Source organism: Penicillium verrucosum (genome assembly GCF_028828655.1).
Source record: "Penicillium verrucosum strain IBT 35672 chromosome Unknown utg000005l_segment0_segment0, whole genome shotgun sequence".
Taxonomy (NCBI): domain Eukaryota; kingdom Fungi; phylum Ascomycota; class Eurotiomycetes; order Eurotiales; family Aspergillaceae; genus Penicillium; species Penicillium verrucosum.
The window spans coordinates 80,664-100,244 of record NW_026643214.1 but is presented as its reverse complement, the minus strand read 5'-3'; the positions used below and the strand labels follow the sequence as shown (position 1 = coordinate 100,244).

Here is a 19,581-nt window from a genome sequence, read left to right as displayed (position 1 = left end):
TCTCTCTGTTTTGGTTGAAGTTCATCGGGTTCGATGGTGCATGGATGAATCGGCTTTTGTCGGCTTTAGCATCGCCAACAATCGCCCTTGTCTACCCTGTCAATCATCGTCGGAATTCGGGTTAACGGTGCATTCTTTTTTCAAGTGCTTAGCAATCCGACTAAATATTAACCTTGGAAGGTCCACGGTGTTTGATTTACTTAACTCCGTCCATTTTGTAATGCATGAAGGCTTTTAGCAACCCACGTCAGGGTGACCTCTTGTTTCAAGTGTTTAGAAATCAACTGAACTAGTTGAGTGCAGTGTTTTTGATTGAATTTACGATATTATGAACTGGTTGAGCCTCTTTAGTAATATATCTAGGAGTATTATCTTATATACTAATCGGATCTTACTCCATTCTTAGACGGAAGAAGCCTTCTATCATGATACGTATAATACGTATAATATAGGATTCACTATATAACTAGGTATAAGGACTTCTAAATTGAATTAAATCTGAAGTAAATCTGAATTGAATCTGAAGAAAATTGGCAGATCTCTTGGCCGTTAGTTTAGGGGTGGGTGAATCTTTAGAGGGTAGACTGTTGTGCCCGAACTGCCCGCTCTTTCACTCTTCACCTCTGCCCTCAATCCCTTTCCTTCTTCATACCCAACTCAACTCCTCTCTTTAGTTGGCTTCTACAGCTTCTCTTCTGTCCTATACGACGATGCGGCGGTGAACCGTGCCTTGGGACCTTTTTTTACGCTACTATGCCTGTGAGCCTCGCGATGGGCTAGAAATAGAATTCGGTGACGATGAGGAGGAGATTCTATCACCGCAGGCGCCCGAGTATGTTTCCCCTGTGGCCGGCTGCAGCAAACAGAAAGATGCACCTACCCAGGCCCCCAAGCACGTCCCCAATCTACCGGAATTCGAGAAAGAGAATGCTCCTCCTAAGGAAGACGAGACCCCATCAGCCGACGATTTTTAATATTTGCACTTTCCTATGTTGACGACATGCTCTACAAGACCAGATCGGCAGAGACAACTTGCGCTTCGATTACGGCCTCGATAGATGAAAGGTGATCGAAAAATCATGAGAGTGCCATCTTAGGTATGAACAATTTCTTTTAGGGGATGGAAAATGTGTATTCAATCGGATATCTAGGTGCTATCAGCCTAATTGCTCTAACACTTTCTATTCGCAGGACTATTTCATGTTCAAGTTCGTTCAAGCATATGGTATAATAACCTGGGATTGGAACTCCATACAACATAGTTGCACAATTAACTTCCCTTCTTATTCTATCCGAAGGGTTATAAGTTTAGTCTAGTCTGGTTGCTCACTGAATCTCAACTACCGCTGTTGAATTTTGTAAAGGACATGCTACGGTTCAATCCTGTGGCCAAGAGGGATACACATTTAGAAATACACAGCAAATACACAACATTTTATTGGCCTCTCGGTTAAAGTAGTCTTTTACCTATTTACTATAGTGGGGGAACCGCGCACAACTCAGAATCAGGTATCAAGGCCGAGATTAGGCGTACACATCCCCGCCATAATAACTCATTCCCACCTATATACGCTATCGTGAGTCAAGTTTCGGTTTTCTGTTATTATGCTGAGATTATACATTTGGTTCCTATATGATCTTCCTTACGATTTCCCACTATTTACTATATCAGTCGCTCTACCGCTCTACCGGTGTGTTATGCGTTTATCCATCTTGACTCGTCTGTGCTGTCAGACAGTTAACTAGCCATCGTACATCTCCATCTTCAATACGAATGTGAGCTAGGGTATGAAATCGTAACACAAAAGTGAATTTTTGTTAGATATACTCCTCTTATAGTAAGTGACAACCACCTACCTCTGTTCTAGGTACAGGAGGTGCTCTATACCTCACGGTAACAAAGTACGGTAGATATAGCAGGTATGCTTGAGTTGGTGACCACCAGCTAGAGCCTCCAAAAGGTTTAACTACATGTTAATATCCCTGAGCATTCAGCTCGAACATTTGAGCAACTTGGACACAACGAACGTCAATATTTCAATTGTGGCTTTTCACTGATTGCCCGAAATGGTAGTAAACAACCCCTGAAGATAATATCTTCAAAACTATTGATGACCTTGGTAAATAAAGTCACGATAACGGTAGTTGGCAAATTGCAAACACAATTGAACTGTCAGATTGATGCACCGCTCCCCCGGTCACAGCTTCTGCTCTTCTCCCAAGACACTCAGCAAACCGCACCACTATATAACCATCAGGTTGTGATGCGGTGACAATATACGCCAAGGTAATAAGGTGATCAACTAATTAACCCCGGACATAGTACGAAGAAGCGACAGAGATGGGGTGAAAAAGTAATCGCCGCCTTGCGACTCGACGAAGGACGGGAATTCAACCTGGGTATGCTGTCCTTTACCATCGGTGATGCTGAAGGTCAATCCTGTGTCATCAGCTTGCTTTGTAGATGGAAGCGTCTGGCCAATTACGGGATCTTGTCCTGGAAGAGTGCCTCCTGTGTACTTAACCTTCTCTGGAGGAAAGTCATCATCGTTGCACCACTCTTGAATATGGAGTCAGCGGCTTGATAGGAACTTTCTAAAGTAAGGTTATGGCTTACTGTTTTTAATAAACGAGAAGCCATTTCCAAGGCTGGTTTGGTAACAAACGAACATGAGGCCACGCTCTTGTGTAGTCGTAGGCTCAGTTGCAGGATCATGCTCCGGTCCGAATGGAAGACCGCGACGCATGATGTCGAACATATCCAGGTTGTTCACGTCCTTTCGAGGTTTGACCTTGCGCGTGTGTGATGCAAACGGGCACCTGAGCTGACTCTCTGGGTCATAGTCAAAGTCGTTGAACCTCGCATGCTCCGGGTGATCGGTATCGGGATACAGCTCAACAGGTGCTCCTAACATTAAAGATATATCTTAGTACATCGTATATATAGGGAGCTTGACTCGGATTGCAGCTTACCGCTTTGCCAGCGTCCCATCATCCGAGCGCCCATCTGGCCCGGAGTTAAATGGAGTTTCGCCCCCTGTTCTTCCACGTATCTAAGATCATAGCGTTAGATCATGGTTTCAAATATGAGACGAAAAGTGACCATATACCTGTTCCATTCTGGCACGAACTGTTTGAGTCTGCGAACCACCTGGATACTTCCGTTTCTGGCCCAATCGGGGTGCTTCGAATCCTCCGCGTCGTGTCCAAAAATGATGACACTAGAATATATAAGTATTCTGAGATATTCCTGAATAACAATGTGTTCCAACTTACCCGGGATTAGTGAGAGACTTGAGAGCACCTTTGGCCTTTAGGTCTTCGTCATCAAAGCCTGCTAGAAGTGGCTGTGAAACGCCGTCCAAAAAGCCAAAGCTGACATACGATTAGGCTAACGTTTTCTCGGTATCAGGATCTGGACTTACTGCTCATGGCCTCTTTGTTTGCCTGGCCTCTCTTGGCCGTTCAAGGTTATGACGTGACGACATCCTTGCTTCTCGCCCAGGTAGTTCTGGTTCAGATCGGCCACTTTTGCCTGGACTTCTTCTTTGGTACCACACACCAGTACCATCCCATCAATCTTGCTAGGTTGTGAGTTCTCAGAATCCTTCAAGAATTCTTTTCGCCATTCTTTCTCTTGATCTCTGCCTTCGCCCATCATGTCATGTTGCATACCCTTTATGTATATGTCGTCCATGAACGGTTCTTTCCATAGCTAACGAGATGTAAATGATTAGAGTTGGACCCTAGAGGCAGGTAGGCAGACAATTCCATTTACCTTGTTCATACCCACGTGAGTGAAAGATATGTTAACAGCAGCTAAGCTTGCATGGCTCTTAGATGCTTGAGACCTCGGAATATCCTTCGCATATTTCGGGACAAGATGTGCGATAACATCAAATGGGAATTTGGCCACGCCAACGGAGACGTCCACGGCAGCGTGCGCCACAGTTCCTGCAAGATCGATCCCGGTGTTCACCGTAGAGCCCACTCCATCCACTGCATCATTCAACACGCCGAACAATCCCCCGCCGTTACTCCGAGTGTTTTTCTTCGGATGTTCTTGAGCTTTTTCTTTGGTTTCTTCCGCCTTGACCATCTGGATGCACGTACGAGCAGCCATAGCGTGGGTGGCGCTAGTAATCACTTCATCCGCAAGGTTTTTAAGCACGGGTTTAAAGAGTTCGACATCCTCGATACTGAAAAAGTAAAACTCTTCGTATCTTTTCGACAAGCCTGGCCTAGGTTCAAGTCAGCATCAATGTCCTTGGTGGTTGCCAGGCCTGAAAACTAACCAGATATCTCCTTGGATATTGTCGTAATCTTCTTTGGCAACCATTTTTTTCGTTTTATGGATGATAGAAGACAAGTACAACGTAGATGAAGAAAACTTGGTTCAAATGATCCGGGAGGTACACTTTATAGCTTACCCAACGGTGCTGAATATCCATCTGCGAGGCCACCTATGGGCCACAATACAAGGAAAGTGTTACATCGTGTATCGTGGGGCTTATTCCAACGTTGGGAAGATACAACATTGGAGGCCCAATCACAGCTTCAGTCTCCTGTGGTTATATAAATCAATCCCAGTGGATATGAATGCTAAGTCGTACAATTGTCCCCAGACTCGACCTCCCTATGCTAGTCACCAATAGAAAAGCACATATTAAACGAAGTAGTTGCGGTGCAGCTGGATTCACAATATGATGACGTGGATCTTCTAGTACTTTGACTACTACATATATAGCTACAGACCTACAGACACACCGCTATCGCTTGATGACGGCTTAGTTTCCATCCCATGCATCTAACCTAGGCTTGATTGTGGAGTCTGAAGTGTGACTGATCTCAAGAGCGCGTTGTGATTTGATGCTACAGTGACGGTTTATTACATCATTAGGCGCCTCAGCCCCGGTGGATATCCTCAGTGCTCTTGGATGAGCAATTTTCAATTCTCGAGTATCAGAGTATCTAGGCCCAACACTTCTAAAGTAGTTAGGTACCTTTCTTAAAGTAGTCCCTTGTACGACCAGGTCAAATAATGCGGACCTAAAGCTAAACCGAACATCGCCAACCACCTCCTTAGATTTCACTATTATGAGTATTGACCTCGAATATGAAAGCTGCATAGAAAATTAAACCAGCTGATGCAATTCTGCAGTTACACCGCATTGGGTAATTTGAACCGAACATCTTCACCAACTGCTTCTAAGGATTCATCGAATGAACAGCATTTCTGCTTGGAAAGCTTCATTGAAAGATATATGAGTGGATGTAGTAGGGTACACAAGGTTGCCTCGTACAGATTCGGGCCGCCCTGTTGCGTTAGAAAAATGGTAACTGTAATACCGTAACGTAACTAAAATCTCTAATCACGGTTATTGGCTGAGGGATTGCCCCACTTAATGGGCCCGTGCTGTAAACTTAGGTTGATCCCGCTTGGTGCACCCGACAAGAACCGGACTATTCATAGACGTTCTAAGGCAAACCTTCCAAGGTTGGAATCTTTCCAAATCGGCGCTTAGATAGTATCCTTTAAGGTGAAAAACGGTATATCGCATCGGATTATTTTCAGTACTTGCATAAGCTTTGTGATATGGTTAAGTAAAATGGCATCTGACTGATGCGGATATTTCAGCCAGCCACACAGTGAAAGGACGGCACGAGCATAAGGAGAAAAAGCCCCACAAATGCATGACACGATGAAAAATGCGATAGAAAACTGTAGTGCGTCCACTGTTGCATCGATCTGCATATATACCTATATACCGGATGTCATAGATAATGTCAATGCAGCCCGTCACTCCCACGTATTCTTATACCATTCGTAAGACGGATTGATATTTAACGCTTATCAATATAATTGTGATGGGAGCACCGGTCAGGCTATGAGAAAAAAACAGTATGGTATGCGAGCACGAAGAGCCCCATCGGCAATAGAAGGGATGGTCAAGTGAGGGAAGGAATCAGAGATGGCATAGTTATTAGGTTGTTAGGTGAATTCGAGTAAACTGTCAATGTGATAGACCAAACGGACTATATCCGGCTGAATGACTATACTCTTTCTATTGGCCCATTAATCTAATAATATATGGGAGTGACCCAGAAACCCAGTAATAGCCCAGTAATAGTAACCCAATCCCGACCCAAGATCCCCACCCCAGTTTCATGAAGATCTCTCAAAAACATTCCATCCCATGGGGCCTCCAAATGTCCAATAACGAGCATTAGGAGACACAGCAGGGGTTTGATAACTGTCTCACCATGGAAATATAAATAAGATAACCTAATTGATCAATTGACCAATTAATAATAGCAAGAAATCAAAAAAAAAAATGCCTACGTTTTTTACTCATGTTAGTCTATAATAAATTGTCTACTAAGTATACACATGTTGAATAGTTATATATTTCTACAACTTCAACAGCGTACATCTTCTGGAATGCCTCAGTGGGATGGGCGAGAGGTGTAAAGAGCACCCGTTTTAGAAGGTCGGACAACAGTCAGCTAAGAAGGAAACAAGCAACAACCAACAATAAGAGATAGGATAGGACTCCAAAGGAGTGTGTATTGGGAATCAACCTGAGAGGGTGTGTGTAGGTGGATGTAAAACTAGCTGTCTCTCTGTAGACTACATACAGGCAATATTAGTATGTACATGTAGCCAGAATTCTTGAATTTTGGAAGGGTGTGGTCAATAGACGCGCAGAACGGACGAATCAGGATGTAGAAACATACTGGGAGTGCATTTAACTAGGGATTAATTAGGTCTAAGCTATACCACCTAGATATATCCCAGTTCCTTTAAGACCTCATTCTCAAATTCTTGCATATCCTCTCTAGTAAACACTTGGCCTTTCTCCCCTGCTTTGCGGATCCAACCTGATGATGTCTTCTTCATTAGCCAGCTTGGCTTAGGTTTGGATTTGTTGCTTCTCCATAAAGTGCTCAAAGGAATCTCGATCGCTAGAGTGGCATGCGAGGTCGCTTGGTTTTTTTCGCTTGGTTTTTCGTCGTCGCTACTGTCTTCTTCCGTTCGCTTCTTGGGAACCTTATCGGTTCGGGAGACTGCTTTGCGCTTCCTCATTTTGGGTATTGAGGGAAGTAGGTTGGTGGTGTGGGGAAGAGTAAAGATGAATTGTACAGCTAAGAGAAGAAGGGTTGACGCGGAAAAATGAAATTGAAGAAATAATATAGTTAGGGTTTCTTGATAGGTGATGGGATGTTGGTAATTCTAGGGGTAAGTGAAATATCGGGTTGCTCTTGTTGTGATTGGTTTGTTAGGCTTGTCTCGGCACGGCCTGTGGTTCCTTATGTACCGTATCCGAAACTGGGGTGGCACTGTGGCAGGTACTTCCGTGGGAGGGCGAGCGAGGTTGTCAGAGCTTCGTTGGTAATTGTTAGAACTTGGTTGGGATTGGGATTGTCCGGTTGATTCTGGGGTTTGATCTCTGCCTTGGTGCCTACTTCCTACCAAATGGCTTAGATGGTTCACTAAGTCTTGCCACGGTAGCGGGTGTTATGGAGGCGCTGGCTTTGAGAAAGCTTTCTGTGGCTTTGTGTAGGGTTGGTCGATGGATTGGCCAGTCGGAGGTGAAGGGGTTTTCGGATTCTGGAAGATCAGGTTGGTTGGGTTATTGGTGTAGGAGAAAGCTTAGATGATATTTGTTCTCAGAGTGGAAGTCGTTCGACCAGGGGTGTCCAAGCTCGATGTAGGTGTGTAGCCGGAAGGTGTGTTGGGCGCTTGGCATGGCTATATTATAGAGACACCGACGAACATTTGAACCTAATTAGGAAGGCGGTATATCATTGGACGTGAGAATACCTGCCTGCCACTGTGTGTTTCATATGACAAAACTTGGAAACTTGGATTTTTTTGGTCCGCTTTTGTTGAAAAAAAAAGGAAAAAAAAAAAAGAAAAGAAAACTCCGATAGGGGGAATCGAACCCCCCGGCTGCCGTGTGAGAGACGGCGATGTTAGCCACTACACCATATCGGACATTGGATGATAACATTATTCAGATTGAGCTTTATCAATTACAATATAGCGTCTCCGATCGTATGTTGCCCGTGCGTGCCTGTATATAGACCCCTTCTTTACCCAACAGCTCTTTAATTTCTTTTTGGCCCTCCTTCTTCTTCCTACGCCTCGCAGGTGAGGCATTTTTGCCATTGACCCGATTTACCGAGCTCCTCAGCTCTCCCCCCCGGCTGATCCTTCAACGTGACCCGTCGGTTCGTTTGCTTTGCGATCACGCGACAGCAATCTACCATATCTGACCTCGTCTACATGGCCCCTTTTTTTCAGCGCTTGGTGCCCGATATGAGAATGATCCGCGATATCGGTTGTTGAGGCTCACCACCTTAGATGCCCATCGGTCGGTCCCTAGCTGACCTCTGTGCGGGAAACAGGCGCAGCTGTCCAACACATTTTCAGGTCAATGTAGCGGCCTTGTGAATTTATCTTTAGAAGCGAAGCCGACACTGATCGAGATCCCGATTAGACAGGGAATGGATGAGAATCCCTTAGTGCGACCGCCTCACTGACTCCAGCTGAATGAGAAACAGAATACATATCATTGGGCCACGAGCCTTGTCTGAAACAGGTGGCCTATTGGCATCTGCACACAGCCCCTCAATGGAATAATATTCGACTATTCAAATGGAGTAAGCTTTGAATATCAGCTCTGGCAGGTATTCGGGCTTTCCTCTCTAGCAGAGCAGAAGGCAAAACCACTTCAGCCTTCAGTCACATCCTAAAGGCGCCTTTCAACACATCCATATCCGTTACCGCTATCTTGGCTGGGTAAATAGCTGATACTTTATCTCAATACGACTAAAATAATGGAAAGGCATATTCTATATTACTGCGCAGCAGTTCACTCCACCTAGGTCGGGCAAGACGCGTAATTTCCCATGCCAACGTACCCCGCGTCCACGCCAAAAAAACGCCAAAGAACGCGAAATCACATGGTAAGACAGATGTACTATCCAATGAGCGTACGCCACGCACATCGATGACATCTTGTAGGCCCCATTAGGCATAAGAGTCCTCGGCGAGTTTGAATTAGAAATGCACGAGGCCTATCATTTCTGCTCGAGATACGACTTCGCTTTGTTTCTACTAGAGAAACTACGGTTTTGGGCGAAATGCAGTATCACAGTATAGTGAAGCGACATATAAGGCACAAAATTTAGGTCTCAGTGGTGTATCGTTGCAGCATTGACAACGCATGAGTCAAGAACGTCGGCCATGTAGGTTTACGCAATCGTTGGGTATATAAATCCGAGCAACTCTCCATCCTCTGTTATTTTTAATCGATCCGAAACCGTGGTAATCATAGCTATTTGCAAACCTTGTTGTTCTCTTCCACCATTTGCTCTTCCTGCGATTTTTCTTGTTCTTCCACCAGATAACTCGAGTCTCCCCTTCATAAAATGAGGGTTTGGCGGGTTACTGGCGCAAGCTCTGCCGCCCAGTACCATCCTGGAGTAGGATTTTTGGCGCTGAATAGCAAAGACATCATTACGTTAAGTCCAGAAACGGCCCATGAAAGGGACACGGCCGTGATGCATATAAAAAGGCATGAAAGATGGGGAAACCGGAAGGCGACCCCATTGATCTCCACATACAATCTTCATTGTCGGGCAACCAAAGAAGCACAGCGGCGTGTCGACGCCGGCGAGCAAAATGTGATACTTTGGGAAATCAGATTGGACGGTAACGATGATCAAGATGATGTAGAGTATGCCGAAGTGTACGATTTGGTAGAGGAACTTGACTTTCAGATCCCTGAAATTGCAGAACGCAATGCGGAACACGAAGTCTTGTTTGTGGGTCAAATTCCGCGACACTATGTTACTCGCCGAAGGAGATTAACGAACAGGAAGGGGGGTAAGTAATTCAACCTGACGACATGTGACTTGAATCGGCGGTGATTTGCTAACTACTTTGGAGCAGAGAGGATGCAGGGAGGCTGGGTTTGGATGAACTGAGCAGTGAATCAACTACCAAGGTACTGGGTAATAAGAGGTGAAGAGCGGTTGATGAAGACTTTTTGGGAGAGGTGGGGGAGAACGAAGGCACTTGCTTGCTATAGTGCAATTGCGTTGGCATTTGAGTTTGTGTGAGGGAGAGTAGGCAAAGGGCTGTACGTTTTCAATGCATAGAATTGGAGAGATCTAGCTCGGACATGTCAGGCCTAGCACATGAAACATGCGAAGTCGAGGTCAAATTGATGCTATTTGAAGATGCGGTTGAGCATTGTGACACTATTCTTCCACCACCTCCCCCCCTCCTCTCCACCCAATCCTCCCCATCTCACTCTGCCTCCGGGACCTCTCGGTCCATAGGCCAACAGTTGGTGGCCTCTCAGGGCTTCTGGGGCCTTATGATCGTCGCGGCTGTGTTCCTTGCTGCTGGTGCCGGCTATTTGCTTTGGAAGAGGCCAGCCTCCGAGGGCGAGGATTATGAGGATGCCTCGTAAGTGGTAAACCATGATTCTCATAGAAACTATATTGGCGGATCTTTGCCTATGTATGCACAGAGGCTAATGTATCGTAGAATAGCCCCAAAGATGTCACTGTGGGCGAGCAGCCCAAGGGGACCCGCGAGGAGATCACCGAAGGGGATGATGTCGAAGCCCAGACCCCCAAGACCCCCAAGACCCCCCCGCGCCCTCCACCACACCCAAGAAGAAGAACAAGAGGCTGGGCTCCGCAAAAATCGCCAGCCTCAGTACCGTGGAGCGCAACACCGCCCATGGTGTGAGAGAAGTGTTTTCACCTGGACAGCATTAGGAGTTTCATCAAGCAAATCCATTCATATTCATGACGCTTTAAAGGAAGATAAACAGCAATTTTCGGTAATCTCATCCAATGACGATCATTCCTAGTGAGACCCAATTCCTCACCGTTAAAGCCGAGCTAAATAGTTCCAAAATCTCTTCCAAAAACTCCGAGGCGGCTTTGCGGGAGCACTATCACTCGCTTTCCGAACACTAGCCGCCATATCATAGGATGGAGGGCTTTGGCCAAGTTTGTCATTCATATTATCCGCCTTTCCATGACAGCAATTTCGCAAACTTCGTCCCATCTGTAGAAACATGACTGGTGCTGAAAGACAATAATAGTTTTGAGTCCGTTGGATGGTTGATCCACTTCGTATCTGACGATGTTAGCCACTACACCATGTTGGATGGTCAGAATTTCTTCCACAAATTGTGCTTTTTGGCCCAGCAATCGCTCTTCGGTTTTACCGTGCTACTGTCCCACCACGCCGCCGTGCGTGGTTCTATAAAGTCCCGATAACGAGGAGGTTGAATAGAGGCCGGGAGTTTTAATTATCAAGGGCACCAGTATGATTCAATAGTTACGGATAGTCTGAAGTATAGGACTTGGGACCGTTGCCCAACTAGTCTTAGTCTCATAAGGACATTGACAGAAATACAGGCATGACAAGCATGTGGGTAAATCTCAATGGCAGTAAAATCTCTAACTTAGCAAAAATAACCATGGTCCGGAACTGACAATTTCTGCGGACAAATTAATATGGAAAATGCATAACGTATTTCCCCGGTGAGCATCATCTCAAACAAACCTATACGAAACATGGTTACTTCATTTTATTCTCTCGCATACGTGCTTAATAGAGTTGAAGATGAGGTGGTCAGCTAATTAATATTTGATTGGGCACGTATTCTAACATATTGCAGTCTATACGGAAACACCACGAATTCTCCCATCAAAACCACGCACAAGTGTGGCCTTTTCGTCATCACTTCGACATATACTATAACTGCTGGATAGACAATGAATTACGCCATTCAGTTTACTCTGTCCAACTTTGGTTAGGGCTTTCTGCTCCTAGGTTTTCTGTCGAATACCCGAGAGCATTTCTTGTATACTTAGCTGCTTGATTTCTTCATACAATCATCCATAGATTCTACATTACCATCTCATCTTTCCCACAATTTCATCTCACTCTTCGCACTTCCGAAATTACCAACTGCATTCTCCTACATCATGGGTAAGGAAATCGGCATGCGTGAGACCGTTAACGAAGCTCTGCCTCCTCTACTGAAGACAAATTTCCATACGAATGCCAATGCCGTACACCCGCTTATTTACAACGACGAATTGAATTATTGGCCAAATTTCTGTCAAGATGTACGAACAACAATGGATAACCAACATTGGAGCAGCAGGGTTATCGGATACACCCTGAGTACCCGCGATCTTAATGATAATAAGGTCTTTGTCGGAGATGAGACAGGTGTACAGGGAAGGTTTCAACAGGCGATCGGCCAAACACTTGGAATAACTACCTAGGTATAGATTCAACAATGGTACTTGTGAAGTGAGAGATCGAAATTATTGCCTGGCAATATGAACCAATGAGAGGGTTATGTGTCGGGTGGCATACTTAGTCACCCGTAGAACTAACTGCCCAGGTGGCTACCCGCTGAAAAACTGGCATGGCGAGCTCGGATGCAATTGAGAGCTCGGAACCGATTGAACTAGACAATTAACCCCCAGGATTTTTACAGCTTGTATGAGATTTTCACATTGTTTTTCCGTATCGTTTTTTTTTTTCTTCTTTCAGTCCAAGCAGGCCTCGGGACAAAGCCTTGTTTGGAGGCGCCCTCTCTGCTCCAAAGGGGGCTATGGGACTGCGTAAACAATGATTACAAATTTATCTCATTGAGTTCATTAAATGTATATCAATCTATATATATGCAAATAGAATTCTACGTATAGGCCGCCGGCGTCCTATACTGGTAGGCGATCATGTTGATCATCGCCCTCGTTTTCATCCTTGTGCGACACCAATTGATAGAGGCCTTGGCGAAGGCGAAGGTGAATAGCAAAATACACGCCACAAATAAGGCAGCTAAGTACCATAAACACAATGGCCACCAAAGCCCATGGGCTGATATGTAAAGAGCTCTCCGACGATGATGCTGGTAGTCGTTGGAGTAGTTCCGTTACACCCAGACTCTCTCCGTTTGACTTGAGTGCACGTAGGCGGAAGAATGAATCAACCCTGGAGGTGAGTGGGATTTTGGTTTCGAACCCCTCGCGAGGAACCTGGTCCACAGCCGTGAAAGTCATCTTTCTGAGGTCTTCGCCGTCCCATGCCTCGACTTGCCATCCCGCTACCTCAGTGGCACCGTTCCAACTAACAAAGACACTTTCTGGGGTAATGGCAGTGTCGGGGATTGTCAGAGGATTACCAACCCAGTCGAATTTGAATACTCGGTAGGAGACCACACGACCAAATGTGAAGAGAGCAGAGGCTCCAAAGTGCACGTCGCATACAACATCGCCCTCTGGTGAGAACTCGGTGAAGGCAGCAGAGTGACCCCAGCCCACGAGCACATTACCTGTGTCGAGTACTTGTACGTTCCCTTGAGAAACGGCCATTATATCGTGCGGGTGGTGGAAGGATTGCAATAATGTTGCTTGCTGGTTTTCCGCATCCAGCTCAACGATCATCCCACGGCTCACCGCGGAGAGGTTATTGTTATTATTGGCTGCGTTGTCGAACAAGCTGAGACGGTTGGGTCCTTGCCAGCGAGCGTCATGCTGCCATGAGAAGTCGGTGGCAGCTCCACCTGAAGCATCGGCAAAGGTGTTCCGTTTTCCTCCTAATGACCAGAGGACATCGCCAGTGGTGCCATCTATACATGCAACAGTATGGAAATGGCGCATCGAAACCAGGTACCGGCCCTGATCATCCTTGTCTACACTGTTGATGTGCGAGTGGTCATAACCGGAAGTCCGTCCCTGACCGGCACCTCCAATCGGATAATAACTATCAGTTGGGTCGTAAAAGTCGGATACGCGCCACTGGAATAGCAGTTCTCCGGTTTCGAGATTGATTTCCTGGAACATCCCATCATACATCCATCCCAACTCTGGTCCGCCCATGGAGCTCAGATCCATCGGGGTAGGGTCGTAAATCATCAAAATTGCGGTATCATTGGAAGTGATTTGGAAGTCATGAAGATCGCCATCATATATGCCGATTGGAGACACCACATACTTCTGTGTATAGGTTGAATCGAGCTGTGATTGGACAAGGTAATTAGTGAACCATAATCATGGTAAGCTGGCTCAATATGTAACCTTACCATGTACCATGACCCTCGTCCGTAACCGTCGGCATTGTCTCCTTGCCAATAAGTGAGGTAGTCCTCACCCTTGTACCGCTGCATTTTGAAGTCTTGTGTCATCCCCTCGTTCCATTTTGTCCACACAAGTTCCCCGGCGGGATTCAGGATCATCGGACCGGGATGGGCAATTGAATCACCCCGAGGCGCAAGGAATGTGTACCGGGGATCGCATTTTGCATGAGGCGGGGTGACTTCCATAATGGGGGATTCTTGATCGAAGGAGATGTAACTTTGTTCTGGACCAAACCCTTGAGCTCCTAGATCATACCAGCTTAAGTCGGTACGGAACCGGAATCTGAGAAGTTGAGGGACCGCAAACACATAGAATACAATGAGGCCCCCAATGGTGGCGAGAATCAGAGCAATCCATTGGAGGGGAAAGCAGATGTGCAGAGGATCATGGCGAAGCCAGGAACTCGGGCGAAGCACGCCAGAAGAAGTCCGCAAGAACATTGACGCATCGCAGACAAAACAAGGGGTTCGAGTGAGGAGACAGTAGGAGTCTTCTCTGTCGGCAAAGGCCACGGCACCATGGTTTTATTTCGCATCCTGCTTTTGAGGTCGATCCCGTCTATCTGGTGGACTTCCTTGGTGGGGAGGAACCACTCGGTCTTGGCGACAGGAACAGTGGAAGGAACTGAGTTTGTACGCGTGTGGGGATTTGGTAGCTGACGGATTTCCATAGAAATGTCATGGTCTGCCAAGCTCCTCGTGGGTCAAAATCCATTCGAGACTTGCCCGTCTGCGCCAACCAACGACGATAGTATCTGCCGAGATGGAGATGGGTACTCCATAACCGGACGGTAATTTGCCTAGTGCTGGAAATTACGCACCCACCATCCAGTGTACAAGAACTTTGTACATACCGAGTATGTATGTAGAGAGGATATGTTGAAGGGCTCTAAGATCTCCTGGAAGTGAACTACAACGCCACCAGCCCCACGCGTCGTCATCCCCAAGTATGTATTTCATAGTTGGGGTGGTGTGGCGTGTGTTGGTTCCACTCAGATGTCGGAATCAGATAAGACAATTCCATGTTTTCTATGGAGTAGTGTATACTACTTTGTATAGTTATTCTATAATATGTTAGTTATAATATGTTGTATACTCGTATACAAGGGAAAGGATTCATCGGCAGTATAAGTGGTTCTATTGTTCACGAAATCTCCGGAGATCGGTCTTAATGTCTTGATTCGATATAGTCGCAAGATAAGGGAATATTAAGTCCATGAATATTCATCCAAAAGGAGAGTAAAATATCCAACGTACGTAGGACAATGCATTTAATTCTCCGTGTTTTGACTGTTTCGCCAAGACGTGTGGAGTGTTCGTCATTTACTATATTCCAAGGTTGTAGGTGGTCCACGTGTGTTCCACGCGGCTATTTTGGCATATAAGGGGGATTATCTTTAAACCTTCTGAGGTGGAATAAGAACGGCTTTAATTAAGGACCAGTAAATGTAGGACTATATAATATGTATCCTTCACTTCTCAGTAGTGAAGACACGGTAGGTAGTCCGGAGTACACAATATCATATCCCGAGAGATATATAACCATGAATTATATATAAATGCACACTCGGCATATATCTCCATCAAATATGTAGTATTCCGTAATAATATATAGAATCTAGAATCTAGAATATAGAACATAGAATATTGTAGTGCATATCCCTACTCCTTGCCGCATGAAGAAATCTCCCAGTAAAGTTAAATCAGGAGTATCGAATCAGGTTCGAGTATACCTTTAGTACTCCATTTTTAGATTTTCCCTTTACTCCATGAATACCATGGTGAAAGATATTGATATAATCCATGTATATATACAAACAATTCGATGTGTTATATATGTTATATGTTATATGTTATAAACTAGGTAACTAATTAGTTAAGTAGTTATGTACATAACTATGCACATAGTTATGTAAGGCACTCCGACCTGCAGAGAAAATAAACTTTTGGGCTCCACTTTTCGGGCTTTCCTTTCCTCCCCCCTTTTGATTGACCTCGGACCTCCCTTTGGTCTTGAGTCTGATCTCTGATCAACCCTCCCCCCCCGCCCCCCCCTCTTCCTTCTCCAATCCACCATGAAGGGACCACTGGACAAGAATATGGTGTCCCAGGATGTCGCCATCGATGCCACCGACCAGGATGATTGGGACATGCAGCGCCTGGGAAAGACTCAACAGTTCAAGGTGAGTGGCACATTGCACATTGCACATCCCCCCCGGAAATTACACTCAATATTGATCAACAATAGAGAAACTTCCGTTTCTACTCTATCTTAGGGTTTACTACGACGTTGATGGCCACATGGGAGTCGATTTTGCTGTGAGTTTGGACGTGCTATATTACGAGAGGACATCGGGAATAATGGAGAATGGCGCAGCACGAGTACCTACGGACTGACTGATGGCGGACGAGCCGGCATGGTCTATGTGTATATTGGATCGTTTGTGGGATTCTTCGCCGCCGTGGTCTCCATGGCTGAGATCGCCTCCATGTAAGTTCAATCCCACCTGCCTGTCGCGTATGGAGATTGACTTAGCCAGCTCTCCAACATCCGGTGGACAATACCACTGGGTCAGTGAATTCGCCTGGCCGAGATGTCAACGGTTCTTGAGTTATCTCACCGGTTAGCAGCCCCTCCCCACCTCGAATTACAATCCGACCATCTCCAGCGCTAACTCCGGTTTGTAGGTTGGCTTTCGGTGCTCGGCTGGCAGGCTGCTTTTGCGAGTATTTGCTACCTCTGCGGCACTCTGATTCAAGGGCTGCTGGTCTTCAACTACTCAGGTCCCTCCGGTTGGGTGTATGGCTTCGAGCGCTGGCATGGTACACTGCTCACCATCGCGATCGCTGCGGTCGGAACTGTGGTGAATACCTGGGGCTATAAGATCCTCCCTCCCATGGAGGGCCTCATCCTCGCCCTTCACCTCTTCGGCTTTGTTGTTGTCGTCGTCCTGATGTGGGTCATGTCTCCAGGACAGGCCTCCGGGGAGTCTGTCTGGAAGGAGTTCACAAACTCGGGCGAATGGCCGAGCATGGGCCTCGCGTGCCTGGTAGGCCAGCTGACTCCGATCTTCTCCTGGACAGGTCCGGATGCTGCTACCCATATGGGTGAGTCAAGCGACATGTCTCTCCCAATACGCGATCATGGCTAACATCTATCAGCCGAGGAGGTCCAGAATGCTGCCTTGGTGGTCCCGTGGTGTATGGTTTCGACCGCTTTGATCAACGGCAGTCTCGGTTTCATTATGCTAATCACCTTACTGTATAAAATGGGAGACTTACAGGATGTGCTAGCCCCGGCGAGTGGATTCTCCTTCCTCCCAGCAGTTAATCATGCCACCGGCTCCGTGCCTGCCACCAATGCTGTGGCTGCTATCATTCTTGTCATGGAAGTCTGCAGTGCTATCGGTATTCTTGCGACAGTCTCTCGCCAGACCTTTGCTTTCGCCCGCGACGATGCCTTGCCGTTCTCGAAGCATCTGGCTCACGTTAACCGACACACCCAAATTCCCATCTGCTCTGTGTTGGTGTCGACCATTATTACTGTGCTGCTGAGTTTGATCAACATCGGATCCACGGCGGCTTTCAATGCCGTCGCATCTGTGATGATCGCTGCACTTTTTACCACTTACATCTTGCCAATTGCTGCGGTCATTCGGGTCCGTTTTCAACCGGGTGGTATCCCCCCTTCGCGCTTTTCGCTCGGTATCTTCGGATTGGCGATCAATGTCTTCGCCCTGGCTTGGCTTTGCTTTGCCATCATTTTCACCTTCTTCCCAACCGCCAACAATCCCACCCCGGTGGATATGAATTGGTCTATCCTGGTTTTCGGGGCGGTGGTCATGTTTGCAATTGGTTTGTACATTGTCCATGGCCGCCGAGTATATCGTTCACCTGTGACTCAAGTGCGCAAGGTTGAATAAAGGCATTGGTCTTATTGGATCAATCTTGCAGCCCATTAGGTCCGTGGTTTGCGCCCAAACGCAGTATCTATTTTGGCACCAAGCGCTGGTCCATTTTTTTGCGTACATATATGGCATTTAATAGATATGTGGACATATTGACTATATATATAATTTGATACCCAAAGGAATCTCAATCTATCTGAGCAGCGCTGAGTCCGACATTACACCATTGAACTCCAAGCATGAAAACCGAGTGCACAAAGTACCTTTCCTGATTTCGACACGAAAGAATATTGTCTCACTTCACTTCTCTAGGGCGCTTTCGATGAATCTGGGAGTTCACGTTAACCCTAGAGAAATGATCGGACAAAGTTGATTTGACCATGCTCAGGTGATTGTGTTTTTGGAGTGTCTTGGAAACGCATCTATCTTTCAACAGAAAAAGAAAAAACGGCAACGATCTACCTGAAACGTTTGACAATAACAGGGTTCCGTAGTTCAACATCCCCTTTAATAGCGTACTAACCCGAGTGACAGTAGTGACCTATAAGTGTTTTTATACTTCACCGTTTGTACATACACAAAATTCCTGGACTGTTAAGAGACATGGCATCTCAAGCTCGATATGTCGATCGAGTCATTTCACCTTGATCGGTCATGGAATCTCCAAAGAACACATTGACTCCCATGTTTGCGATATCAAAAAGTTTGTTCGATCTACCGGACGACGTCAAAGCAACTGTACCGTAGAATCAATGTCGGGTGGGAAAAGAACTCACAAATTCGACAGTCTACTGGATAGCCCGACAGTAAAGCCTCCTACCAGTTGCAGTTGCAGTTGCGAGAATATGAATGATCTCTGGGCCAAGTAGGACGACCTACCTGGGTTCCGGACCACACCTCTCAATCTCATCCAACAAGTATCGGAATGTTTCATCGAATGTCATGGTCTCACGACCGAACTCGCAAACCACTATGCGTCTACTCCATTACTTTGCATTGTCGGAAGTTTCCGACGGCAAGGTGTATCATCGGGTGTATCATCGCGCAGGGGCACATGCCGATTGGGACTTTTTGACTTTACTTTTCCAAAGGGACGGCCAGGATGGGTTGGAAATCTGTCCCGGTCGCGAGGTAGTGACGGAGTTCGATATTGGGGACAAATGGACCAAGGCGAAGGGCCAGGACTGGCGAGTTAGTGTGCAACATTGGCGATTTACTCATGTCCTAGTCGGATGACCCGTTCAAGTCGACTTTTCATCGCGTCAAGGCCCCATGTGAGCCCGGGGACTATTTTGGCGACCGATATAGCATTGCTTATTTCGACCAGCCCTATAAGGATTCTTTGATCCAGGGACCCTCGAACAAGTATCCGACTGTGACTGGGGCTCAGTTTACCGACACCGCTATGAAACGGAACTTTGCTGCTTTGCAGGAGAAATCGAAGACGGTCGCAGCGGCCTAACTTGGGCGGGAACGCGTGGGCA

General features: G+C 46.4%; 7 protein-coding genes across 7 annotated transcripts; 4 read left to right on the top strand and 3 right to left on the bottom strand.

The window, feature by feature from the left end:
- Window positions 1-2,303: 2,303 nt before the first annotated feature.
- Window positions 2,304-4,339, bottom strand: N7516_010884 (Dyp-type peroxidase; the record flags this gene model as incomplete). Its single annotated transcript, XM_057223602.1, has 8 exons — window positions 2,304-2,560; window positions 2,618-2,908; window positions 2,974-3,053; window positions 3,111-3,221; window positions 3,277-3,375; window positions 3,426-3,715; window positions 3,779-4,241; window positions 4,296-4,339. 8 exons carry the CDS (start codon window positions 4,337-4,339, stop codon window positions 2,304-2,306), a joined length of 1,635 nt encoding a protein of 544 aa, XP_057068742.1.
- Window positions 4,340-6,784: 2,445 nt separating this feature from the next.
- On the bottom strand, window positions 6,785-7,087 carry N7516_010883 (uncharacterized protein; the record flags this gene model as incomplete). Its single annotated transcript, XM_057223601.1, has 1 exon — window positions 6,785-7,087. The coding sequence occupies one exon, from the start codon at window positions 7,085-7,087 to the stop codon at window positions 6,785-6,787; it is 303 nt and encodes a 100-aa protein (XP_057068741.1).
- A 2,351-nt stretch (window positions 7,088-9,438) lies between these two features.
- N7516_010882 (uncharacterized protein) lies at window positions 9,439-9,996 on the top strand (the record flags this gene model as incomplete). The annotated part of the gene is made up of 2 exons (XM_057223600.1): window positions 9,439-9,895; window positions 9,962-9,996. 2 exons carry the CDS (start codon window positions 9,439-9,441, stop codon window positions 9,994-9,996), a joined length of 492 nt encoding a protein of 163 aa, XP_057068740.1.
- A 197-nt stretch (window positions 9,997-10,193) lies between these two features.
- On the top strand, window positions 10,194-10,771 carry N7516_010881 (uncharacterized protein; the record flags this gene model as incomplete). Its single annotated transcript, XM_057223599.1, has 2 exons — window positions 10,194-10,483; window positions 10,570-10,771. 2 exons carry the CDS (start codon window positions 10,194-10,196, stop codon window positions 10,769-10,771), a joined length of 492 nt encoding a protein of 163 aa, XP_057068739.1.
- A 2,000-nt stretch (window positions 10,772-12,771) lies between these two features.
- N7516_010880 (arylsulfotransferase family protein) lies at window positions 12,772-14,630 on the bottom strand (the record flags this gene model as incomplete). Its single annotated transcript, XM_057223598.1, has 2 exons — window positions 12,772-14,070; window positions 14,136-14,630. 2 exons carry the CDS (start codon window positions 14,628-14,630, stop codon window positions 12,772-12,774), a joined length of 1,794 nt encoding a protein of 597 aa, XP_057068738.1.
- A 1,634-nt stretch (window positions 14,631-16,264) lies between these two features.
- N7516_010879 (uncharacterized protein) lies at window positions 16,265-18,112 on the top strand (the record flags this gene model as incomplete). Its single annotated transcript, XM_057223597.1, has 6 exons — window positions 16,265-16,372; window positions 16,438-16,508; window positions 16,567-16,680; window positions 16,730-16,812; window positions 16,878-17,297; window positions 17,352-18,112. The coding sequence occupies 6 exons, from the start codon at window positions 16,265-16,267 to the stop codon at window positions 18,110-18,112; spliced, it is 1,557 nt and encodes a 518-aa protein (XP_057068737.1).
- Window positions 18,113-19,069: 957 nt separating this feature from the next.
- Window positions 19,070-19,559, top strand: N7516_010878 (Oxoglutarate/iron-dependent dioxygenase; the record flags this gene model as incomplete). The annotated part of the gene is made up of 2 exons (XM_057223596.1): window positions 19,070-19,288; window positions 19,326-19,559. 2 exons carry the CDS (start codon window positions 19,070-19,072, stop codon window positions 19,557-19,559), a joined length of 453 nt encoding a protein of 150 aa, XP_057068736.1.
- Window positions 19,560-19,581: the final 22 nt, after the last annotated feature.